At 37.4% G+C, this 27,077-nt stretch overlaps 1 protein-coding gene across 1 annotated transcript in view; it reads right to left on the bottom strand.

Moving 5' to 3' along the window:
• LOC135468239 (DNA repair protein RAD51 homolog 2-like) overlaps positions 1–27,077 on the bottom strand; it is a 115,963-nt gene that overhangs the window by 72,737 nt on the left and 16,149 nt on the right. Inside the window, exons 6-9 of the mRNA XM_064746381.1 lie at positions 25,198–25,381; positions 4,358–4,418; positions 2,643–2,761; positions 1,944–2,022 (exon numbers count right to left, since the gene is read on the bottom strand). Coding sequence (XP_064602451.1) covers positions 1,944–2,022; positions 2,643–2,761; positions 4,358–4,418; positions 25,198–25,381 — 443 coding nt within the window. The remainder of the gene's footprint in view (positions 1–1,943; positions 2,023–2,642; positions 2,762–4,357; positions 4,419–25,197; positions 25,382–27,077) is intronic.

Below are 27,077 nucleotides of genomic sequence, written 5' to 3'. Positions count from 1 at the left end.
GCCAGCAGGAGCTGGACTTGAAGTTTCAGTAACCGTATTGGTGAGAGACCCCTGGGTCATTACAATCACATTAACGGACTATGTTATTTGTAACCATTCAAATATGGGGCTATGGTATTTTTGAACTATCACATACGGCATGGTTCTATTGTATTTGTCACCACGATATGGCTGAAATATTGCCTATGTGGCGTTAAGCCATAATCATTCATTCATTCTATTGTATTTGCGAACAATCACATATGGGACAATGTTACTAGTGAACAATCAATCACATATGGGGCAATGTTATTGGTGAACAATCAATCACATATGGTGCGATGGTATTGGTGTACAATCAAACACGTATAGGGCAATGGTATTGGTGTACAATAAATCACATATAGGGCAATGGTATTGGTGTACAATCAATCACATATAGGGCAATGGTATTGGTGTACAATAAATCACATATAGGGCAATGGTATTGGTGTACAATCAAACACATATAGGGCAATGGTATTGGTGTACAATCAAACACATATAGGGCAATGGTATTGGTGTACAATAAATCACATATAGGGCAATGTTATTGGTGTACAATCAATCACATATAGTGCAATGGTACTGGTGTACAATCAAACACATATAGGGCAATGGTATTGGTGTACAATCAAACACGTATAGGGCAATGGTATTGGTGTACAATAGATCACATATAGGGCAATGGTATTGGTGTACAATCAATCACATATAGGGCAATGGTATTGGTGTACAATAGATCACATATAGGGCAGTGGTACTGGTGTACAATCAAACACATATAGGGCAATGGTATTGGTGTACAATCAAACACATATAGGGCAATGGTATTGGTGTACAATCAAACACATATAGGGCAATGGTATTGGTGTACAATCAATCACATATAGTGCAATGGTACTGGTGTACAATCAAACACATATAGGGCAATGGTATTGGTGTACAATCAAACACATATAGGGCAATGGTATTGGTGTACAATCAATCATATACGGGGCAATGGTATTGGTGAACAATCAATCACATATGGGGCAATGGTATTGGTGAACAATCAATCACATATGGGGCAATGGTATTGGTGAACAATCAATCACATATGGGGCAATGGTATTGGTGAACAACTATATACAGGGGATATGGTACTGGCGAATAATCACACTTGAGGCCATCATATTGGCAAACAATCACATAAGGTGCTGTGGTATTTGTGAACAATCACATATGGGACTATGGCATAAATAAATGTTCATTCAAACATTGTGAATCAATCAATCCATTCAACTTAAAAAGACACTAGAGCTCAGGTTTTTGACAAAAAATGTACCAGTACAAACGCAATCAATTTTTGGCTATTAGTTTCAAATAGCCCAAACAATTACCTTTCACCAAATATCAGCCGTGTGTGTGCACGTTATCCTAAAAGATCAGTAACAAAGTTTGTAAAATTTATAATGCAGGTTGGTGTATGCTTTTTTTTAAAATTTGGAATCATTTTGACACTATGAATTGTTCAGGTACGAGACTGATACTTACTGAAAGCCAATAATTTCCCCAATTCATAGAGAACAGATAAAATGTCATTCGATTAGCTAACATGGATTTTGTGCCAGATCCTCAAATTTAGATCTGCGATACATTATTTAAGATATTTTTACAATATCATTTTGTACATTAGCATGACTGACGTGGTCAGTGCTCAAAGTTAATTCATTTTGGTATAAGTTTATTAAATTTCTGTGTTAAGGAAAGTGCCGTATTTTTGCAAAAGCTCTCTGATATGAACCCAAAATTGATCTAATGGATAGAACCTACATAGATTTACATTATTGTTTATATGGCTCCGTTGTTTTTGTATGCAGAACTTCACACCATAAGGATCAGGGGGATTTATATGATTTTAACATTTACTAGGGAACACATACCTTCTTGAACAAGGCCTTGAGGCTGAATGGTGTAGGTAAACACTGTGAATGGGGCTGCAGGTGACTTGGCGACCAGAAGCTGCTTGTGGAATAAGGGGGATAACCCAGGACAAAGAAAAAGAAATTACCTTAATCAAGAGTTATCTTTCTTATTAATGGTAATGAAATGATAATGGCTAACTTAATTAAAGCACTTACCCAGTACTAACACATGTACAGAATAACAACAACCACTATTACATATTCTTGTCAAAAATCTTCACAAAAATATTTGAGCCTTAACGCTCTAGTCCGTCAAAGTTCTCCAATGGAGAGATTGCTTTGTTTGAGTGAAAGGTGACACTATATACCACAAGGTCGTCTGCTGAAGCAGCAGTGTCATCTTCATACAAAATGCTTTAATTTTCTGACTCAAGAGATCAGTATTCTTTCAGCACTCACTAAACAACATGCATGTGATGCACTCCTTTGTCTACCTTAATATGTCCCAACTTACATCAGCTTCATGTTAAAAACGCTCAGCCCTGTCAAGACAATGGATGAACCAACCATGAAATCTCACTTTTCCAAAAAAAGACAAGCCAAGCATGAGGATATCACAGATAGGATGAAACCATACCATCTGTCCTTCACACTCAATCTATCAATCACTCAATCAATAAATGAGCGCCTACAAAAAAGTGTTAAGGTATAGGTTACCTGTCGCTGGTTGCCACGGTGATACTGAAGGATGAGGCGGGTGTTGACACTATGACTCCATGTGTTGCCCAGCGCAGCAGTAACATAATCTTGGCTCCCCTCCAGTGACACTACATCATCTTCAGACAAAAACACAACATGTGTGTTAAGCATGTATACAGGATGTGTGTGGCGGAGCTGAGCAGGCACACTCTGTAAGCAGATCCCCCAATCTGGTCTATCTTCTCCTACCCTTCTACACTCTACTTCCACTCCCTACTCCTCCTCAACACCTCCAGTCCTTGCTTTTTATGATCTATATGGAATTTTTTGAAGAACAGCTTGTTAACAAACAAGACACAAATTACAACAGGACCTTTTGATAAACAGTCCACAAATGAGGGAAGAAGTGAAAAGCAACCTTTAAAGGAACAGTTAAGACTGAACACATGGCCTAAACAACAGAACAGTAAGTCCACCAACGGGACCAAAAAATGAAACCAAAAAAAAAAAACACAAAACAAAACGGCTTTTGAGGGAAAAAATACAGATTGAAAGAGGAAAACTCACTGTTTTGTACAAACTTTACCATTATTTACCAATGTAATAATGAGGACATTTAAGATGATGACTTTAAACCCTGGACACACATACATTTTATGTATGGGTATACACACACACACATATATATATATGTGTGTGTGTATCCCCTTTTGTTATAGGATACCACATGGAGTTATACCACTGACTGACTGACTGAGAGGAGCAACAGGCACGACTTACAGGAAGCAATGTTCTCAACTGAGAGAAACCATAAGCATTACATGAGAGAAACCATGAGCATCATGGCAAAGAAACCATAAGCAATATGTTAGAGAAACCATGAGCACCATGGCAAAGGAACCATGAGCATTATGTTAGAGAAACAATGAGCATCATGACAAACAAACCATGAGCATTATGTTAAAGAATACATGAGCTTTACTACAGATAAACCATGAGAAATACATTAGCGAATCCATGAGCATTATGTTACATTTATTTATTTATTTGATTGGTGTTTTACGCCGTACTCAAGAATATTTCACTTATACGATGGCGGTCAGCATTATGGTGGGAGGAAACCGGGCAGAGCCCAGCGGAAGTCCATGACCATCTGTAGGTTGCTGGCAGACCTTTGCTGGCAGACCTTCCAAAGTACAGCTGGAGAGGAAGCCAGCATGAGCTGGACTTGAACTCACAGCAACTGCATTGGTGAGAGGCTACTGGGTCATTACCTTGAACAAAGTAAACCCATTGACACTGGGGAGCCATGGCCATAAAGTAAGGAGTATTTAAACATCCAGGTACCTAACAAATTTCCAGGTCTAAAGCCATAGTCGACCAACGAGAACTGCATTCAAGCCTGCAAACCTCTTTAGTCAGAAACCACTAGGCAAATCAAAAATATGACAGCGCCAATCTAGTGGTTAGAGGATGTAAGTTTTTTTGTCAGTTTTGGAAAGATAGGTGATTTGCTGAAGTTGTAAAAAAAATCCATTCAGATAAGGAAAGAAATACAAGTGTTTTGACAAATCTACACCATTGGATTTAATACTTTCAATTGTAAATAAAGACCACTATATTTAGGAATCTAAGGTATTGCAGACACAATAAAGCATAAACCAATACTGAACATAATAAAACTTTCTGTGAGTGAAACAGAACAGAATGTGAAGTAACTTTGTTTGTCTTACCTGTTTCATGTGTCTGTCCAATGGTTCCAAAGTAAGTTGTAATCTGGTTTGTCACTATGACCTGAATGAATTAATACAAAACAATACAATGGTGGAGCTTTGATGTATTTTTAATGTTGATTAAAAATGCATGTTGCCATGCACAGGACAGATATTCATTTCACATTCATCCATTTACATTTCATATTCAGCTATTTACATTGCCTGTTTCTTGCAACTCTTACAGGGTAAACCTTTACATGCTGCTTCTCTTCATTACATATTAAAAAAAAAACTAAAAAAAAAAAAACTACCGAGATGAAACAATTTTAACTCTTGTCGCAATTCCTTAGTGAAAGGTTCTGTGACATTGTACAAGGCCTTACACATTTCCCACTCCATTCAGAAAATGCTTAGGGATGGTTGGCCTCAGCAACTTAAGCCATAAGTGAACAGGGTGGCCTAAAGGGCTGGAAGCTTCTGTTAGACCCATCAATCTGAGGGCTGCTGCAGAGTTGGGAAGTTATCAGATAGGAGGAGCACTCTGGTTCCCACACTCCCAAGACCCCACCCCCCATTAGCACATCTCTTATCTTCCAAGCATCCCATGTAGCACAATCACACACTCTAAATAAGCAGGCAGATTTCAAAATACAGTGATATAGCTGGGAGAAGTGATAAGTAATTAGGCCTGGCAGTGTCACTTCCCACACTTCAGCCCCATCTATACTAAATAAACCTAATTCCCCTAATGACCCAAAGATAACCCACCCACCCTGACTATTAATATGTCTGTGTTACCATAGTCAAAAGACATAAACTTACTTCCTTCTACCAACTTGGATCTGCAGATATTATGTAGACATCTTATCGTGAAGGTTACTATCAAATGTAACCAAATTATTTCAAACATAAAATCCTTTACACTGAACCATAAATCTCACGTAACTCCACACAATAATATCAGCGGAAATTGGCCACTTGTGGACACATTAAAACATCAACTGACTTCAACCCTTTATATGAAACAATTCTAGAATTTAATGTTCATGTTTTATTCATTTAAGAGCTACAACAGCATCAAAACCTCTGCATCTTTTAAAGGCCGGGTTAAATGGTACGCAACAAGATAATCTGAATTGTTTCCCAAAATGGTGTTTTGAAACTGTTCCTGCAAGTCTCGGATGATAATACGGAAACAAAAAGTTTCCATCGTTTCCACTTCCGTCTGGTGTGACATCACACAAGAATGCATGGCGTCATCCACTGCATATAGCCACAAACGACATCATACTTCAAACACTTTTGATTTCATTTAAACATAATTTCCATACTCAATGTCATATCTGCCTGATTCAAGGTCAGATCAGCAATCAATATTATCACATCAGGCAAATTCCACGCAGGCCACCAAACATTTTCAAAACTCTCCTGTTACAAGGGTCCATTTGTGTTATTCAATGTAAATCCTTTTGCACCAAGGTGTGTTTGTTACATCATATCATGTTAACATTTCCACATAGCTTCTCTTGGAACTCGAGTAGTACTTTTGCTCCATAGAAATCTTTTTGATTGCTATGTGACAAACCAACTATTAGCAATTTTGCCTCAAACCAACATACATATGTATTCCTCTTTAATTTTGGACACAGGGATAAAGATGTTTCTTAGTGCAGCTCTACGGAATGGGTTATTTAAGAATCCTTTCCTTTCACAGGTTCCTCATTCAGGATGAGTAACTACAACTTTGTCTGAAATTATACTCCACTAAAACCTTCATCTTACATGTCTTTTACACTTAATAATCAAACAATACATTTTTTCTTGCTTTCGAATCTCAGCAGTTAGTAGCATTACAGTTAACACCAACATTTACCATGTTGCACAGAGACAATTTCTTGTGCACCTCTCATATAAACCTATACCTTATCTTCTGGTGGCCTGTAACACCAGAGAAACAGGGGTGCTATCTTAATGACATCATTCTGTGAGGCACAGTAAATGTGGGTAGCTTTGGGGACAAGTCAGCCAAAGTGTAAGCAGAGAGTAATAAATGGGGCTGACACTGTCTTACCAGGGTAAGAGGAAACTGCAGTTAATTGTTGCACATCTGGCTTTTATACTGGTTCAGCACTGCTTAATGCCTTTGGACAACACCTAATATTGTAGGTTCTGGCTAGTGGAACTTTGCAAAACAAGCAATTAATCACAAGCAGGGGAGATTGTTATCAGGGCTGTGTAGGGTAAGACAGAGTAAGATCAGAGGGGTAAGGTACTGGCCTGGGGAAAGGAGGCCACCACAAATAAACAACCCCTGTCAAAGATCAGGGCTTCTAAGGCCACCACACAATGCCCTAATTCTTCAACCTCTCTACTGGTAAAAGATTACCTCTGGCTGAAATTTAGACTAAAAGTTGTCACATTATCCTTTTAAAATGCTGTCTTCATGTCTTGCAACAAGAAAATATTAATGAAATCCCCAATTTAATCCCCAATAAAAAAAAAAAAAAACGCATTAAAAAGCATGTGAAATTATCAGGTTGGTGGAGGAAAGTATAAACTTTACTGTAGGCTATAGTCAGGATGTAATATTACCCTGGGGCAATCCATGCTGATCCATATCATCTATATCCCCCTTTCCGTCCTCCAGCCCTAGACTTTACTTCCTTATTCAAAACCACATGTTCTTCCTAGCCATTTAAATGTCATTGCAAAGGGATCTGACTTTTATATAACAAGACTCAAAGGAAAAGGAGGTGCCTACAAAGCTTAGCCTCAATCCAATCTTAATGGCATGGCAAAAAATTATAAAATATTTATACTGAAGAAATGAGTTTTCGTATTCTGGTAGAAGACTATCATAAAGTGCAATAGGGATAAATGTCTAGACTACGAATGCTGAAACTGTCAAAAATGAGCCTGGTTGTACTGTGTCTACAAAAACTATCAGAAGTATTTTGAAAACTCACAGACATGCATCTATCAAGTTGTTTATAACTTAACACTTCAGAAAAACAAACAAGAAGCAAGCTGAGGTGGTAAAAGCCAGTGTAAGGGGCTCCCTTTTAAACAGTGGCCACATTTGTTAGTCTTTCTGTTTACAGTGTGAATAATACTTTACAAACAAAAACTCTTATCTCTGCACTGAGTTCAAACACATCAAAACATCTTTATGATACATCAACCAGTTTTGTTTTAAATTTGTGTGAAACCAAGTTTGTTACAGTACACTAAATGTGAAAAACTGTATTAAAATCAATGCTCTATTACAACAGGATATTCCACTGACATCTATTTATCTTGATCACTTTTACATTCTTTCAAAAGAAATGAAAAAATAAAAAGAATATAAAATGAAAGAGAGTACCAGTTTAAAACGGAATTAAACTGTTAATTTTAATGTTAATTTTAATTTTTGTGAGAAAATCTTTCTCAATCAATCTCACATCTTTTAGTGTGAGTTTGTACCCAAAATTGTGGGCAAGCTTTTCCTGACTCAAAACATCTTCTACCCAAACCAATATGTTTAATCGCCTGTGATAGAACTCTTTTCTACTGATTCCCTTAAAGTGTAACATGTTTGCTACAACTGAGGCCGTATACATGTTGAAGGTAGCCTGTGAAAATCACAGACCTAGCCCAGACAGAAGACACTTAACTCTTCCAGCCTAGTCAATTCAGCATTATCATTGAAACCCTTTAGTCACTGAAATGGATGCTAGTTTGTCCCCTGGCCATACACCTTGGATCTATGTCCAGTCCCTGCACAAAATCTCTATTTACCCTAAGCCACCCTAGATCAGACAGCTTACCCTCAGGCTGTAAGCCAGCTGTACCCCAGAATCCTGGCCATTACATCATCTCGAGGTGACCCCTTGGCCAACATTCCTGTGTCTAACCAAAATTTGCCACAAAAATGATGCCATAAAAATTTTAAAAGAAGTAACTGTTTTACATCTTGGCAACCAAAGGTGTTTGAACTCGTCCTAATAAAACATTTAGTCATATACATACTAGTAACTGGCAACAGCCCAGCATATATCCCAATTCAATGTATATCACTTTCACAAATGTGATACAGGGTATACTTCCTGTTTTGATTCTGTCATTATTCCAAACGTTTCATGATTTAATTACATACACTGTTCATAGATTAAATACGAGGGGTCAAAATCTACCACTCACATAACCTTCTCAACAGTGTTTTATTAAAAACATACGATACAGGTGACATCAGGATAGCTTCAATAATACTTTCTTCATTTTGTTACATTACACTTAGAGATGTACCTACATAAACATAATAAATAATAATTTAACCACTGGGTAAATGCTGAAACAGTTGAAACACACAATGAGATATCACAAGAGCCTTTTCTCTTCATACACTATTTACAACACATCTCACTTTCCCAACTGAAAATGTCTGAGGAAGTCTTCTAGGTCAAATGCATGTACCAGTACACAGGAAATATCACAATCTGGCAAATGTCCATTGATTTAATGACGCTTTATAACCCAGCCTTACATCAAGTGTTTCCTTATAGACCAATGCATGTTCCATATCACTGCTTCATTAAAGATACTTGAGCTGAACTCATCCCTCAGCGTATTCAGGCTTTGATGTTAGCAGAGGTGTTAAGAAACCAAATCTTCAGAAGATACCTAGGCACTTGTAGGTATGCACTGGCCAAGAGCAGAATTAATGAATACCTGAGGCTATGAAGCTGTAACCACTCATGTATCTGCTCAGTTACACTTGGACATGAAACATGCACATATGTGCAACAACAGAGATCAAAGGTCTTATTCCAATTACCCCACACCAAATCAAATTTAAGTCATGACCAGTACAGCGTGTACAGTAAACACATGTTCATACACCTCAGGATCAATCTGCCACACCCAAGCATTCCAATACATCATATCTAGAAAAAACCTAAATAATCCTTGGTTGCATTAATGACTTTTATTAAATCTTTAATTACCATTGTTTAATTCCTAGAAATTGCGAGAGGATATGAAAAAGACATATTTATTACGCTTTGCTGGAAAAAGTTTGACTGATTATTTCACATGATCCTGCACCATCATTTTCAAAATCTAGCCGGCATGAACCTGTAATTTCTCTGCTCTTCAAAACTCCTATACTCTAATTCTTCAACCACCTCTGTGACCAATATTTTCGAACATTCTGAATTAACTATGGGGTGTAGAGAAATAATTTGCATGGTTTTATGAAGCTTGCATCTTTAATGACACAAGCAAATTACTTTTAGCATCATTTTCATAACATCTTTAGGCATAAAGTCCACTGAAAAAAGTGCTTTAGTGGTTGAAAAGGTTGAACATTTACAGTAATGTTGTCCAGGAATGGGGGAGTTTCAATAACTCTAATAGAGGTTGGCTCGCAGTGCTTCAGGCATGAAATCCTGGTGAAATTCCAACCATGCCTAAGCACCGCTTGTCACAATATCAGGGACTTTCTTGTACGGCACTATGTTATTATTGTCCTAACTTTACACAAACACACCTCACACCATAGTATTGATGTTTACAGAATGAACCTAAAAATTACGTGAACCGTGAAGGAGAGTTCAGTCAGGGGAGGATACTCTGTCCAACCACAGCAGGTTTGTATCATCTGTCATGCAATTACATGGGCTTAAGGGGAGATATCTGCATGTCCAAACACAAGCAGAGTCAGAAGGTTAATTAAGTAAACACTTCAGACAGACAGCCCTTCTTCAGTCCACCTGCCACCTCTCCCAACCCTTATAAAGTTAACCTTCTCAATTACAGCACCTCCAGCAAATCAGGACCACCTCAACTTCCACAGCTTTCATATCAAACCCCCCCACCAAACCACCAACTGTGTCCAATGTTTATTTTGTTTCACCAAAATTAGCTGTAACACTGTCATTGTCTCGACAACAAATCATCCAAAATTGATTATCTGAATTTGGTGGCATCAACAACAGTGCAATTACTCAAACATGGAGAACTCAACCCTGTATGAATTCATTCTTAGCCCAATGTCCCCAATAACACAACATTTTCATTTGTAAAAGGTATGTTATCCGGAAATGGACATGACATTGTCTGATTTCTGTGATATCAACAGCAGTGCAATTATTCAAACATAGAGACCTCAACCATGTATGGTTTCCTTCTTGGCTTAATGTCCCCAACAGCATAACATTTTCATGTGAAAAAGGTATGGAAATAGACATGAGATTGTAGTAAAGAAGTCACAGTTGTTTATTTGATGGGTGTTTTACGCCGTACTCAAGAATATTTTGCTTATACGACGGTGGCCAGCATCATGATGGGAAGAAACCGGGCATATCCCCGGGGAAACCTAAAACCATCCGCAGGTTGCTGGCAGACCTTCCCACTTATGGACAGAGAGGAAACCAGCATGAGCTGGACCTGAACTCACACACATTTATATAATGCCCATGAATATGTAATTGTTCAGGTCCATCATGTGTTAACAAAACATCTCTTACTTCACAAACAAGTTTGTATTAAGAAAACTGTGCAAGTTTATAAGAAGCCAACTGTGCAAATTCACATGAATTCAACTGTGCAAGTTCACATGATTTCAACTGTGCAAGTTCGTATGAAGCCATGGTATGGTGTGGTGCAACAGTAAAACTTAGCTCTCAAAAAGATTTACTGACAGTCATTGTATATTTACAGTCAGCTAATTGTTTTCCTTTGTTTACACAAGAAAAGCTAGAGTCCATAACTCCAGGTGCTACACCTTGGCTGCATATGTGCTTACAAAATAGTGTAGCACTAAAATACAAACCTTCATTTCCAATGGAAAATAAACATGCTAACATGATGCCCGTTGGGGTAATTTTTTATATCCATTACATTCATTGCTTTTTCCCCCACAATGAATCACGTGCTCAGCACAGATCTTTCAATGCTAACAGTCAGAAAATTACCTCCCATGTATGTACATTCAAGGAATACATGATTTCAAAGTGGTGACACATGTTACAACTGAGCAATGACCACTAGTGATTTACAATTGTCACTTATGGGGTTGGCCACAGTTCTGTACTATTTGGACATCAGACCATATGGGGACACTTCCCCTCCAGCTGTGTGTGTGAAGGTCTACCAGCAACCTGTGGATGGTTGTGGGTTTCCCCTTGGGCTCTGCTCGGTTTCCTCCCATCAAAATGCTTGCTGCTATCTTGTAAGTGAAATATTCTTGAGTATGGCGTAAAACACCAATCAAAAAACAAAAACAAAAATCACATAGGGACATTAGCAATGTACATGGGTTTTATGTTCCAGTGTCTCAACTGTTTGCTTAGTTGGCCTGTGGATGTGTGTAATTAATGCATATGTACAGTAGTATCGAGGATAAGCAGGCTGCTACCAACTTGAGCCTGGTAATCATCAGAATCAGGTTTATAGCAAAATTAGCTCTAGTGATGATCATCTATAATAATTGTGCTGTATGGATACCATATTACAGTTTAAAATTTTATGCCGTACTCAAGAATATTTCATTTATGCCGCAGCATCCAGCACTGCGGTGGAAGGAAACCGGATAGTGGTTGAGGGAAACCCACAACTATCTGTATTATATTTGTCTATTTGTATTAAGCATTAAGCATTAAAAAGTGATGATAGAACAAATCTAAATAAAATTGAAAAGATACTACTACACTACTAATCCCTATTAAATCAGAGAACTTGTAGCTGTGCCTTCCTTCAAACAAGTGAGCACAATTTCTTAGTTTGGCATGGCCATATTCTTTCCAGCACCAACATTGCTGTTCACACATTACAAACTTCTTCTGTCAAGCATTAGCTACCATTTCATCTACAACTGGCTTCAAGTCAATATTCAGGTGCAGTTTTAGTAGCCTGAGTAGCCTGACTCAGATTTGGCTAAGGTTTTCTATGATGTTTTGGTGGAAACTTTCTAGCTTGTATCTTAAACAGATAAGTACTTTATGATAGATCACATACAAATTCACGTGGCAAACCCATGTTTTAAACTTACTGCAGAAAAAGGGATATCTATGTTGCATATCTCATGAAACCAAGAAATACTGCAAATGGGATGTTCTGTGAAGTGAAGATATTCTGACATCCTTCAATGGCATATATACTTGATAGTTAAAACAAGAATTCAGTGTTATGGTCTCAATGAAACGATATATAACCATTTCTGCATTCAGGGCACATTTCAAATCAAAATAGTTCTTGTGTTTATTTATTTATTTGATTGGTGTTTTATGCCATACTCAAGAAAATTTCACCTGTATGACGCTGGTCAGCACTGTATGGGGAGGAAACCAGGAAGTTGTTGTATGAAATCACTGAAAAGAGTTTACAATTTAGTACAATAGTAAATATACCAAGACACCCCGAGGAACAGCTATTGTCACTCATCTGTTAAAAGGATGTTTCATTCCAACTTCTCAATTTCTTACCCCCACAGAAAAACATTATCTTCCATGTCCTGATGAATAAATTAAATCGGTTTGTGATATTGAATTTTTTTTTTTCAATGTACAGGATTTATTTCGCACACCAGTAATGTACATGTACATGTTGAGATGTTTGATTATAATTCCATCAGTCTAGACATATGTCAAATAAAACATCATGTAAAAAACATATGAAAACAGAGAAGAATTATACAAAGTTTTTTTTCCTGCCCCTGTCTGCTGGAACTGAGATTCTGTGTTTTTGTTTTGGTGTGTTGTAGAGTAATCACCCCCCCCCCCCAACCCCATTCCATCCGCAAAAAAAAAACAAAACAACAAAACAACAACAAGCTCCACATCCATCACTGCATCACTCAACACATAATTTCCCAGCAGCCCCTGCACAGACAGGCCTCAGATAAGTCTGACAATACAGATGTGTACACATATTATCCTGGCTGTCATCAACAATTAACCCAGGTTAGGCCAGGATAGCTATTGTTCTTTTCGAACAAATAATCCAATTCTAACCCCTGCTGACCTCAAGCCACAACCTCTCCCCTCTGACTCTTGTGGGAGGTCATAAAACTTAATGGTGTCCTCAACATCCATTGTGGAACTAGGTAAGGTTCTTTTGCTGTTTGACAGATGGTGAACAACAGCTGTTGATATCATCAAGCTGTTTGGCAACTCATCCCCATATTGGTACAATGAAATATACAAAACAATCACATTTTTAAGCTAACTGTAGCATTAAAAATTAAACATCCTAACTGAGGACAGTTTCACATAAATGTATATTTCCAATAGTATTACTTCCAATATTTAGGCTAAAATAATGCTTCATAATAACTATCACATGTCTTATGGATTCATAACTACCCTGATATCATAATAACTATCACATGTCCTCTGCACCACATTCATCTTGGAAATAGTCCAACTGGATAATTTGTTCTCAAACCAAATAAGAAAAAAATTCTTTGCATAAATTCCTATAACATCAAATGTCCCTTTTTTATGCACAAAGGTGATTACAACTTCATCTAGCTGCAGAAACAGTTTTTCGTTTACCAGATGTGATATCGCAAGACCAATTTCCAAAACAACATTCAACACAACCAGCAAAGAACTAAGGAAGTATATAAAGCAAAAAATTAGGATGGATTCAAGCCAAGAGAAGCACTGGCAGTCAACAGTTGGAAAGACACCAGGAATGTTCTAGATGAATACAGTAAAAAAAATATCTAGACCAAACTCACAGCTCATTTAATTTGTATGCTAGACAGGTGTGATTATGCTAATGATGTTGTTCTACATGTAGATGGATGTTCAACAGACAAAAAGCATGTCCATGTTCAAAGTCTAATAAGGTCATGGCCTAACAAACATGCATGTTTAACAAATTTAAACATCAGCAAGGTAACAAGTTTTGGAAAAACCACTGTCACAAGATTATATATCTATATGCTCAAACACAATTTTAAATATATGAGATATCTGTCATTGTGGAAAAAACTTTAGATTATGCTTCTCATCTTCAGTGTCCAATATATAGTGGGGAGGCAAAGGTAAAATGTATGCTGTTTTCATGTTAGAAAAAGAAATTTCCGACAGAGACTAAACTTAAGCTACACCTCAAAAAAGGCCTTTGTTAATGTTATCACAAATAAGAGCATATCATAATTCATACCATTGCCTGACGTGTAACTCTGCACCACATCCATCTTTCATTATAGTGTAACTGACCCGTGTATACACTTGTCAGAGTATATAATATTAGATGAAGGGATGACTGTAAGATGTGGAAACAGTGTTAAGAGCATAATGACACCTATCTGTGTGTCTAACCACCAGTCTTGTGATGTGGAGAACACATGCAACACATTGACTGCCAGTTTATAATAGTGAGTTAAGAGAGCCAGTGTTGTAGGGTGAAGATGGGGCCAGCTGTGTCAAGTGTAAACCAAGCCTGACCACAGAGAGGTGGAGAACATTTTTCCCACACTTCCAATTACATCTAAGTGCAAAGGCTCTCAATTGCAAGACCATGGTAGATAAAAAGTGACATAGGATCCACAATGATAACCAGAAGCAGAATGATCAGCAGCCACCTTCATGTTAAAGTGGCTGCTAGCTCTGGCTGATGGAGTCAACCAGAGCCAGATGGGAAGGCAATGAGCAGGGCAATGGCTCACCACCACAAGCTGATGAGCTCAAGAAAGCTTCTCCTGGCATGATCCACCCTGATTACCTCAGCTCCAGGCTCAATCAGCAGGCTACAGCCCTCATTAGAAGGCTATTAAACTCTGGAGTGACTAAGGGCAGGAGAATATAGACCATGGCCATGAACCAACTCACTTACATCACTGCCATCTCTTCAATTCTGGCTGGAAATAACCTGCAACCTAGAATCTGGTCTGCATCAAACATGCCACACAGTAACACCACCACTGAAATTCCATTCGGGAAACACTTGGATTCAAACAATTTGGTGGGAGAAAAAATAATGTAGTTAACACAACAAAACCGTGCATTTTATGGTTTGACCATCAAAGTATAGAGTGATCTTAATGTGACTGTCTTTGGAACATATATGTGATATCATCACATTATATAATTATCTAATCGATTCCTTATGTGGTACTTGAAAAAATCTCACTTCTATGAGATTTAAGTTTATGTCAAGTTTATGGGTCTAAAGCAAACTTGCCTGGCATCAACCAATAAAAACTATAGAAGCTTGTAATGTACCTTAAGACACATCACATTATTTACATCTATTTTCATTATTTATTTAATATTTATTTTTAACATTTTTCACTTACATATAACCTCAGTAAAGTTTATGGATAGAGGAAACCAGAGTATCCAAAGTAAAGCTCCAAACTTCGCCAGGTACCTGACAAAATTGTACCCAAAACAGTGAGAGCAGCTATTGAACATGCAACATCATTTTGTTACTTATTTGATCGGTGTTTAACCCCATGCTAAAGACTATTTCACTACACATGGTTGCAGCATGCAGACCTTGAACTATCTAGGCCACTGAGGCAAAAGAGCCTACTAGAAATCTCTGTAATGATTATTATACAGGGTGTCCCAGAAGTCCAGAGGTTGAGGTTGATTGCTTGAGCTACACAACAGTATGTTGCCCTATCTCTTCCAAACATAAAAACCAATTCAACTCTATCTTGTACTGTTAGTTTATTAGCCATAATTAACTCTGAAATAGAGAAAAAAAAAATGAAAATCATGACGTCTGGGACACCCATCATACAGCTGATGATGTGAAACACAAAAAAAATGAAAATCAGGATGGTGCATGACGTCTGGGACACCCTATACATTCCCTAGAATGGTGAGGTGAGTGTTATATTATCTGTAACCAAGCTTCATTTCAAGGTTGAGGCACAGTTTGTAATGCTTCCGGAACTAATAGCTACATATTGTAAAGTAAACACTTTGTGCTGAACAGACAAAACAAACGATGTTGATTGACATGTTAGCAAAGGCAGAGAAAGCAGGGAAACTCAATAAAACTTTGCAAATTACTATCCAGTGTTTGTAAGCAAGAATTCTTATGAGTGTGCAATTGCACCTAAAAATTGTAAATCCCAGTGACAAGACTCAGATTTGAACTCCTGACTACATGGCAAAACTTGATACAGTTGGCTTCAGGAGATGCTGACAGCAACTCATGCATGACCACACCAATAAAGTTTCTACAAGGACAGGTGACTTTAAGAGGCCCCTTTATAGTCCAAACTTCCTGCTTCAGCATGTGGTATCTCTCTTACATTGTATGCCTCCATCCCCACCCCCTTCTCTTGTCTGCTTGGCTGGTCCAGCCAGATTCCAAGGGGAGCTGATAATTTGATAAGACCTTATCAAGATAACCCTCTTAATTGGCCCTGAATTGGAGGAGGTGTAAACTGGGAGCTCTGTCCTTCATTAGCTTGGTCACCACTCTTCCACACATCTGCCTGCCAGAGTCTACAAGCCACCCACTCTCTAAAAACAAGACATTCTTCCCATCTTGTCACAACTTCTGCCCAATATATCATCAAGTCCTCTGGGTAGATTCATTATTTCACCGCAGAGAACAGGCTCAATTAATAAAGAGTTTCACACCAAATTTCAAGCAAACCGGTTCGCCAGCCATTACAGTCCATGCAAATTTCAGGATTTCTACATCCCACAGCTTGTTTCCATATCTGACATGAAAAATTTTCAAATTACATTTTTAAATAATGACAGTCTTTCCAACACTTTTACTTATCAGCCACACCTAATCGTGCTCACAAGTCTAAAGATAACTGAACTAGAGAGAAACATTGGCAAAGACTATTTTTGGCTACAAAGTCGACATAATTATTGCATTCTATTACCCACGGCAACCAATTCTAATTTTCCCACCTTCTGACTTCTTAGCGTGTGATTTATTCAGGCTAATTTTCAGCTCAATATCATGATTCTATCCCTCCTTTTTGGCAATACCCAGAAGAAAACCAACCCATTCAACAAAAATGACTAAAATCTTAAAATGTTGGTATCAGAATAAATTTTTTTCATGTAACTTTATGCACATGTATGCTACCAAGCCTGTTCTCTTCTCATCTGTGAAACAAAGGTTTCATAAATTTACTGATAATTGAGCTGACCTCAACTTTGCCCTTGAAGAATTTATTAATGTTTAATGAAGAAAACTGTATGAAAAACGCCACTAAACTGCAATGTGCAATGAAACAATGGAATCAAAGGGACCAGTTTTTATACAGACACAAAATTGCATTTTTAGTATTAACAAAACCAGGAATTTTTTTAAGATTTTATAAAATTCATGACATGAGTGTAGACAGTCATTGTATTTTATTTGGTACCAAAAAAGAAAGTATTACACTGTTGAAAAACAATTGAGAACACAGGGTCAATGCCGCATGATAGGGATGTCTCCGAGAATTAGCTGCTAATTCATCACTAGGGGAGGTTATTAGGGAGTCTACAGCTGATGATGTGAATCTGCAGAGAAACCTGAATAAACATATGATGTATAAACAGGGGCCAACTCTATCATCATCACTCCTCACAATCTGATTTCTCCAGAGAGGCTTTAATTAGCATGGTCCTTTCACCTCTTTAATGAAGATCTCATGAAATAGCTCAACAGGTTTAGAAAACATAAACACATGTGTGTGGGGTGACAAGCGCAGGGTAAGAACTGGTAAATATGTGTACTGGTGCTTGCATAATAATGGTCCACCTTAAGACAGGATCAGTATAATGCTACTTAAATCCTCTTATACACTTGGTGAGATTCTGACTATGGGCATGATATCAGTCCAGGGGGATTATCAGTTAAACTTCAAATAACTGGGGCTACATTTTGGCATTGTCTCACAGAACAAAGGAAGGTTGGACATTGCCTTAAGGCAGATACCACCTTTAACTGGCCTGTTTGGGTGAGGGGTGTTTTATCCCCCTTCCCCCCACCCTATGTAACTGCTAGAAAACTTCCAATGTAACAACAAAACAAAGGTCTACTACATTCCCCAAGGGATAGAATATCCCATGGGCTTTTAATTACAAATCATTTAACCGCAATTAAACAGACTTTGGAAAGTTTTATCTCTCTTATCCTGCCTTGGGCTTGGAAAACATCCCTTTGAAGATCAGAGTCAAAGGGTTTCTCTGACATATAGAGGCTAAAAGAGTTTTCTGGGGAAGTTTATTGATGTTTTGTTCTTCAATGCATTGTCTACAAAAAACCTAGTCATCATTGTTTCTAAGCAAGCAAAAAACTTCTATATCTGTGAAACAACATCCTACTGCGCAATCTATTCCTGTATTCAAAACATATCCTCAATATTCAATTCGCTTGATTCTCTTACAATATTACTGATCAGAAAATGTTGTGCTTTTTTTCATTCCTACAAAGTATACATATGGATGAGATAAGCTGTGTGTGTGTGGACGGCATACACCTTTTGCATTTTCTTCTCCATATTCTACATCATCCTGGATATAATTTTACCCAACCAAATGTGCAAGCATGTTATCATTTCTGTATCTAACAATTTTTTGGAACATTTACCTATTATAATGCTATAAAGCAAAACTAATCTTATCTCCATAAATTCATTTTATCACAGTTTTAAATCAATTGCATTTCCGGTGTCAGTAGCTTCACAGTAGAAAAAACAGATGTAGGACACTATAGAAGTTGTCAGCATTTTACTCCAGAACATTTTTGTTATTTCACTTTGTTACCATAAAGAAAAACTGCTGAGCCCTGTACATTCCATTCACTATATGTACAACTAATGGGGCCATCACAACTCCAAAGCCTTTATCAACTTTTGATATACATGTACCCTCCAGAAAGCCTAAGGAATGTCCCTTCTGTATCACCTAGATATATTCTGGAAGGTTTACTGGGAGCTACCCACATGGTCCAGATGTCTCCACCAATGAGAAAGCCTGGAGTCTGGCTATGGGTCAGATTGGCTCTAATCACAATGTAATACTCTGTGGCAGTTATGTTCTCAGTATTAGTGAATGTCTGAAGTAAATGATCCCACTGTTTATTTCCCTCTCACATTAAATTGGGAGGAAAATTGAATGAACTTCCCCTCTTGCATTCCTTTTTCTTCCACAACACGTGGAATTAACCCAGTTTCAGGACAAGATGTACGTGTGTATGTATGATTAAAAACTAAAACGGAACTATATGAGTATTAAGAAATGAGTGGACCCCCTCCAGTTCTTCATTTCATAATACCAGTCTTTCATTTAAATTATATTTACATAGGTGAGATAATCTTGAGCAAGGCAGAAACATCAATCAATTAAAATAACATTAATACACAAGCATAAGCACAAAGATAGCAAACTGTAGGAGTCAAAACTGAAAATAAACTGCCCATGGTAGACAAGACAAACAAATCACACATGAGAAAGTGTTCATTCAAAGGCCACTGTAAATTAATTGTCTCGGTTTAGAAATTTTCAACCTGAAAGAAAATGTCAGGAAGTCAAATTTCATGGGAAACAGTAAAATGTACACACAGTACTCATTACTGTAGGTTGTCATTCATAAGTGACGATGGTTTACATGTAATTGAGGAGACTGTTTCTTCACAGCTGCTGTTGACGCCTTCTTTTTTTTTAACAGTCAGAATATTCTGTGACCGAGGGAATTTTGACCCTGTTAATGTCAAACAAAAAGACACTGAAAGCCAGAGTCCAGGAACACTAGTCTTACACAATCTCTGGAATGGTGCTAATTTATATGGAGTGTACTGTGGCTCATTTCCTGGTGCGAGTGGCTTGTCAGTAAACCTAGAAGCCTTTCCTGTGTCATGACACCGAAGAGTTCTGATCTATATGGACCATCTACTTCTTGACAAATCTGGGCACCTTATTTCCCCTAAGTGTTGGGTAACACAGATTACACTTTCACTGGTTGAAGACCCAAGGATTAATGAAGGTGAAGTCAAGAAGGAACCAATCTGTATTTTAGACTTGCTAAAAAATACAATTATTAGCAGAAAATGTTTCCTAATAATACATGTATAGTGTATAATAACAAATTTTCAGGTTAGGAATCAAGGAAAAAAAATAGCCAACTGAATCTATGTCAGAATTTCTGAAAATTTGAAGCCATGGAGCATTTGTGGAAGCGAAGTGGGAGGGAACAGACCAGGGCTATATGAGCTCTCAGACCACTGATGATGATGATGACTGGTTATGCTGTCAGAGGAATTTACTGCCTTGGCTTAGGGGATGGGGTGGGGGGAGGGGGTGTCTGGTGGCTTGACGCCCCTCCCAGAGGCTAGCAGTCCAGCACACTGCTCTTCTCAATCAACACCAGTACCCCACTAGGGCACTATATTATCTTATTACACATACCACACTTGTCAGCTCTAACATAGCCTGCAGAGACATGGTAAATTGAATGGCTACCTTCATGCTAACATAAACAGTGCTCAATCCCTACCTCTGCTGTCTCTATAGTCACAGCCCTAACCTAGGAGTCATGGAGAAAACACCAATTTACTGCCACAGATTGTTGGCTTGTTTGGAAATGTTGACCCCTAGGCTAAGTGTTAGGTCAGAGGATTGGTTTGTAAACAACTGGAGAGTTAGCCTCCTGCAGAAATAACATGTATTCAGAGAAGACAGTCTTAATGGCTGGGTAGAGCTCATCACCATGTTACAGCCATAACTGTCAGTGTTAATACTGCACTGAACACCTGTTTACCCAGACATGTGCATGCACAGGGTAGTAACCCATGAAGCCGAACAACAAGCACCGCAAATTATCATGTACCATAAACTGTTGGAATCCAATGGAGGAGCTGTTGTCCATCCAGCTGAAGATCTGGTTTTGTGGGTTATTTTTTCTCAAAACATAATCAAAGTAAGTCATAATAAGTCAAAGATCTCCATAAAAATGTCCACTATGACATCATCTTTGAAGATTTCAAACAAGAAACTGGTGTTCTTTTATTATTTTTTTCATTACACAGCATTCAGGTTGGTTAAGCAATCAAAGGACTCTGAAAACAAATAAAAAATGCATTTACACATCTGAAGATACCCTAGTGCTATTTAAGCGAATTTCAGTGAGAAAGCAGAGTCAGACTATTGTGACACACTCTGTGTCAATCAGGCTTAACTTCAACCCTCAAAAGGAAAGAATTAGGACAATAAATTGACTTTTTCTTCACGATTCACTTGTGTCTTATTGCGACAGTCCATCTTCTGCACCCTGAGGAATGCAACAGTACATTGGCACTAAAGGCTGCATTATGTTTCCTCCTTTTTTCAATGTACCAAGTACTTGTGGGTTACTGTAAAGTACTTATTATTCGCTGGAATTTATTTTCGAGGGTTTTCTCCCAAAATATGTTCGCGGGAATTAATTTTTTGCGTATTTAAGGAAATACTGAAAATCAAATCTTAAAATTTTACAAGATATAATTTGGCCAAAATTATTCAAAGTCAAATCATGGGTGGCTTTAATCCTCCAATGTTTCCTGGGGTGTTGCTAATCCTTGTGATCTGGATCAGAGATTAAAGCAATGGGGGATGGATTATCACTACGTAAGTAGACCGACCGTAAGCAGTACTCAAACAGGCATCACTTCTTTTAGAATCATTGATAAGTACTTTTAAACACCTGGCAAAGTGACATGTCACTTTTTGCGCAGTTCAACACAAATCATATGAATTCACCATTATCGGCGCCAGTCACTCATTCTTTATCAAGTAACACGGTAAGTTTTGCATTATTTTTTAGTTTTAAGCGTCCTCTGTAACAGGTCAGAAACCTCAAACAGTGTCGTAGCTGTCAAATGGCCATTGTGTTGTGGTACAAAAAAGTTCACTCATTGAACCACTGAAGAGACACAGCCAATGGGAGAACGTGTATCAGAGCGACATTCATTACAACCCAGCACCTGCTGGTATCTACTTTTCTTTTACTTTACGGGCACAGCGACGATCGATCAAACTAAAGATGAATAAACACCCATTCTGTTTTATACCCACCAAACCTTAGCACCAGAGTTTGTATATATTTAAACCATAACTTCCCTTCTCTGGTGTAAAAAATTGAGCTACCCTGTCAGGCTTTCTTAGAGCAACTCTCGTCACACTGACAAAGATTTCACTTCACTGTTACTACTACCTGTAGTATATGATTCAAAATTGGATATTTTTTTCGCTGAAATTATTTTTCAGGGTAAATTATAGACTGCAAATCCGCGAAAATGAAGTGCTTCACAGTAATTAATACTGGGGCTACTATACAATCAGCCAAGGTTTGATTATCTGAGTTATTGGCATTACTTCTCACCAACAACAGTTGTATGTGCATTTGTCAGCAGCATCATTTGTATGTGTATTTGTCTGCAGCATCATATGTATGTGTATTTGTCAGCAGCATCATTTGTATGTGTATTTGTCACCAAAATAAGTTGTATGTGTACTTATCACCAACATCAGTTGTATGTGTATCTGCCACCAACATCAGTTGTATCTATTTGTCATCAACATCAGTTGTATGTGTATGTCACCAACATCAGCTGTATGTGTATCTGTCGACATCGGTTTTTGTGTATCTGTTACCAACATCAGTTGTATGTGTATGTCACCAACATCAGCTGTACGTGTATCTGTCATCGACATCAGTTGTATGTGTATGTCACCAACATCAGCTGTACGTGTATCTGTCATCGACATCGGTTTTTGTGTATCTGTTACCAACATCAGTTGTACGTGTATGTCACCAACATCAGTTGTATATGTATTTATGTATGTCACCATTAGTTGCATATGTATTTATCAATAACATCAGTTGTATGTGTATTTGTCACCAAAATCAGCTGAATATGTATTTTCTTTACTGCTTCGTTTGCAGTTTTTACATGACCAGAAATGAAGTCACAATACTGGAATTTGATCACAAATAGCTGGACAATTGATACATCTTTGTTTAGGATTGTGAAGGTCGTACCTTATTTCATGTAAGGGAATGCTCAATAGAACAACACTTGTAACCATTGTTTTTTTTCTTTTTCCTTTAGCTTATGCAGGGACATTTTTCATGTATATATAGTGGCACGAGAAAATCTGACCACAAGTAGATTTATGGTAAATCACCAAAAATTTTGTCTGTGACTATTTTGCATATTTTGCTTAAGTCTAAGACTTATACTATCTTAGCAAAGTGTTGTAAGAAATGTTTGGACAGTAAGATGATATGTTAATGAGAAAATGTAAGTTTGAGCACCAAAAGGTTATTTTTTTATGACATTTACCTGTCCCTAAAATTTGTCATTTCACCTAAAGTTCAGCATTTTTCAAGTGACACATTTTGCTTGATTAAAACTAATTCGTCCACCTTCTAGGCCACATAAAGTTTCTTGTACAGTTTTTTAAATTCTTATCATAAAACTAGAGTGTTGGCATCAAAAGAATTATTTTAAGGCCATCATATTCTACAGGATTTGCATACCTAACCAGATCAAATACAGTATATAACAGCAAAAAGGTTTATGGATGAGAGGACCTGGAAAGAGTCTGAAAAAATCACAGCACCTTGTTAGCCATCTGCCATACCTTGCTGACATAAAGTCACACTAAGAAAAAAATGACATGATTATGTCCCCTGAGAACATCTACAAGCAACATTTTGGAGCATATTTAAAAAAATGAACATTATTTCATAAACTGGCTAAAATCACATGAGCGCTGTTTCATACGAAGTTAACAACTGAAACCACCAATATAAAGAGGGCACAGTTTAATGTAACCTTATATTTTAATTCAATCACTAAGGTGTAAAAGGAAAACCTCTGACATTCCCATGTCGACCTGGCAGAAAACTTATGGAATAAGAGAGTTGGATGATGAGTCGTGATGAAATGATAATAATGTCTCTTGACAACACTTCAGGCTTGGTAGCCCCAGGATGCTATAAACCTTTATCATGAGAGTCAGGGGGTAGGGCACTTATCAGAGCAGGGGATAATAACAAACACTAACTGGCTGATAACAGGTTGCTCTTTGTTTACACTGTGACCCCAGCTGGTTGGATGGCCTGACAGTGGGGTGAGACTGGAGCCCAAACACAACACCCACATGATATATTTATTGAGAGGCATAAACAATGGTCAAAGAAGGAACACAGGGGCGCAGGGAAATATTAATGATTGGGCTATCTATACAGTATGACCTTTCCACCCCAGGTCAGCTGCGAACAGATACAATTAACTTATTGCCCCATGATGAGAGAGGTAGTAATCAGAGCATTAAATCCTGTTCCTGCCCCCCACCAGGGCGCCCACTGGGAGGTCAGGGAAGAAGGGCCTTTGACATTATTGGTAGTCAAAGGGAGGTAACTCTGAATTGCGGAGACAAAACATTTAAAAACCTATATCATCAAAAACTTAATAGGCTTCAGGTCAAAATACAAAAAGATCATTACACTATAAACAATATATATACACGTATGCATTTTTGAAGATATGTAAGTTTCTGATCAAGCTTTGGTAAGATCCTTTTATATTTAATTCCATTCATGCAAGATACCAATGTTCTGTTTTCAACTTTAGCATACATGTACTTCTCAAAGTAGAGCTTTTCGGTAACTGGTGAAGATAGGAAGAAGGTTTGGTTCTAAAAACAAATTTTCCGACAAAAATCAATGCAAACAGCGCTGAGTATATGAGAAGTTTCCTGTGTGAATTCAAAATTTCGTCACCTAAAGAATTCCATAAAATTTTATGCATTCAAAATAGGTTAATTTGTCACTTGTTTCTAGTAAAAAAAACATTTACAGGAACTAAAAAATCAGATAATTAAAATATTCAATCTACTGATACTCACAGGAATGGAAAAGGTTTCAGCTAGATATTTCAAGATGGTGGCTTCCCTGAGGAGAAGTTTGGTTCTGTCCACCATGCTGCGGTTAACACGGCTGTCAAACTCTTTTCTTATCAGTGAGGCAATGGAATCAATCACCACCAGCTTGACCTTTAACCTTATTATGTCAGCTTCCAAATTCTCCAGCCTACAACAAAAATAAAACATGCACACATAACATGGTTATGACAGGTATAATAAAGTAAAAGTAATGCTATGTGGCATGAAATTAAAACTGCATGTATTATACTGTTAGAATTTCGTACGAAGAAAAGTTTTCTATTCCCACACAACAACAGATAATGTAGTAAAAACCATGAAATCAAAGATCAAACAATTCTGTCAATACAGGTCATTTATTGTTCAGAAAGTTTGCTGGTAAGATTTATACAAAGGCCAATCGTCCAGTAAAACATGCTGAGCTCTCCTTACAATATGCCTTTAATATTCAGTTTTTTTACTAGAATCCATGTGGATTTCCATACATTTTCTTTGTTGCAATCCTGCAGAATCTTGTCCAAATCTAGTATCTGTATTAGAAGATGAGCAGATTTCAAAGCATATAATTGTAAGGAAAGAGATTTTGTGGATTTCATCAAGGGTCCTCACATCTGGCCTAATGATCTGGAACAACTTATTATTTTCTATAATAAAACCAGAGATGTAAATGTGACTCCAAGTAGATTCCTGTAGATTTTGTTTACGGGAGTCATAATGAGAATCAGATTCCCAGATTCCGGTCGAAATTTAATCCCCGAATTTAATTAATGGTTGTGTTATAACCTAAATACAAATAAATACAAATGGAATAGTCAATACTGTAACCTAAATACTTATTTTATATTCTTTGATTGGGTTCCTTGTCATACTTAGCAATCTTTCAATTATATTACAGCTATCAGGTTTGTGGACAGAAGATAGTACACATAAATATCACAATCAAACCAAAAGTTGTCCAGTTTCCTCCTCCGACCATAATTCTGGCCACTGTCGTATAAGTGAAATATTCTAGAGTATGACATAAAACACCAATCATATAAATAAATAAATAAATCCAAAATTGAGTCTTAATGTAAGTAATTTACATAAATATATACTTTGTACTTTCTTACAAAGTTATGTAAAATTCTATTCTGTGTTGACTGTACAGTCAGAAGCAAATCTGGGTGGTAAAATTCGTTGTGGCACACACAGCACACTGTATGCACACTGAACTGAAATCTGATCCACATGCACACTGCACTGAAATCTGATCAACATGCACACTGAACTGAAATCTGATCAACATGCACACTGAACTGAAATCTGATCAACAAGACCGTCAGACAATAACCATAACGTCTGGCAACTTCTGAAAACTAGAACTAGAATTATTTTATCTTATCACAAATAGATAATTTAACATTTTTTTAAAAACAAACGTTAACAACACAGCCCTAAATAATTTTCTCAAAAAAAAAAAGAAAAAGAAAAAAAGAACAGCTTCCCACCAAAGTGAACCAATTAAGCTTGGTCTATATTTAAAAAATGTTTTTATACATCATGGGAGGTGACTTATTTGTTATAAATCTGCTATTAGTGGAAAAATGCCAGCGGACTTTTTCTCCAACCCAGAAGTAGCCTTTAACCAAAACTGTTTAAAGTATCTGTCAAGTTCCATTAAATATTACACCATGTTTTTTGTGTCTCTGACATGCTCCTATCTGATATCTTCAAGGTTTGTACAACAACATACAAGATTGAGGGCTTATGTCAGCGATGATGAATGCATCGGCACATTGGTACTGTAGCCGACACTGTAAAACAACTTGTCCAGAAGTGGGCATCACAAGAGTACATGTGCA

This window comes from Liolophura sinensis, chromosome 6 (assembly GCF_032854445.1).
Source record: "Liolophura sinensis isolate JHLJ2023 chromosome 6, CUHK_Ljap_v2, whole genome shotgun sequence".
Classification (NCBI taxonomy): domain Eukaryota; kingdom Metazoa; phylum Mollusca; class Polyplacophora; order Chitonida; family Chitonidae; genus Liolophura; species Liolophura sinensis.
Note: the sequence above shows the minus strand (reverse complement) of the source record. Positions and strands in the feature narration are given on the sequence as shown.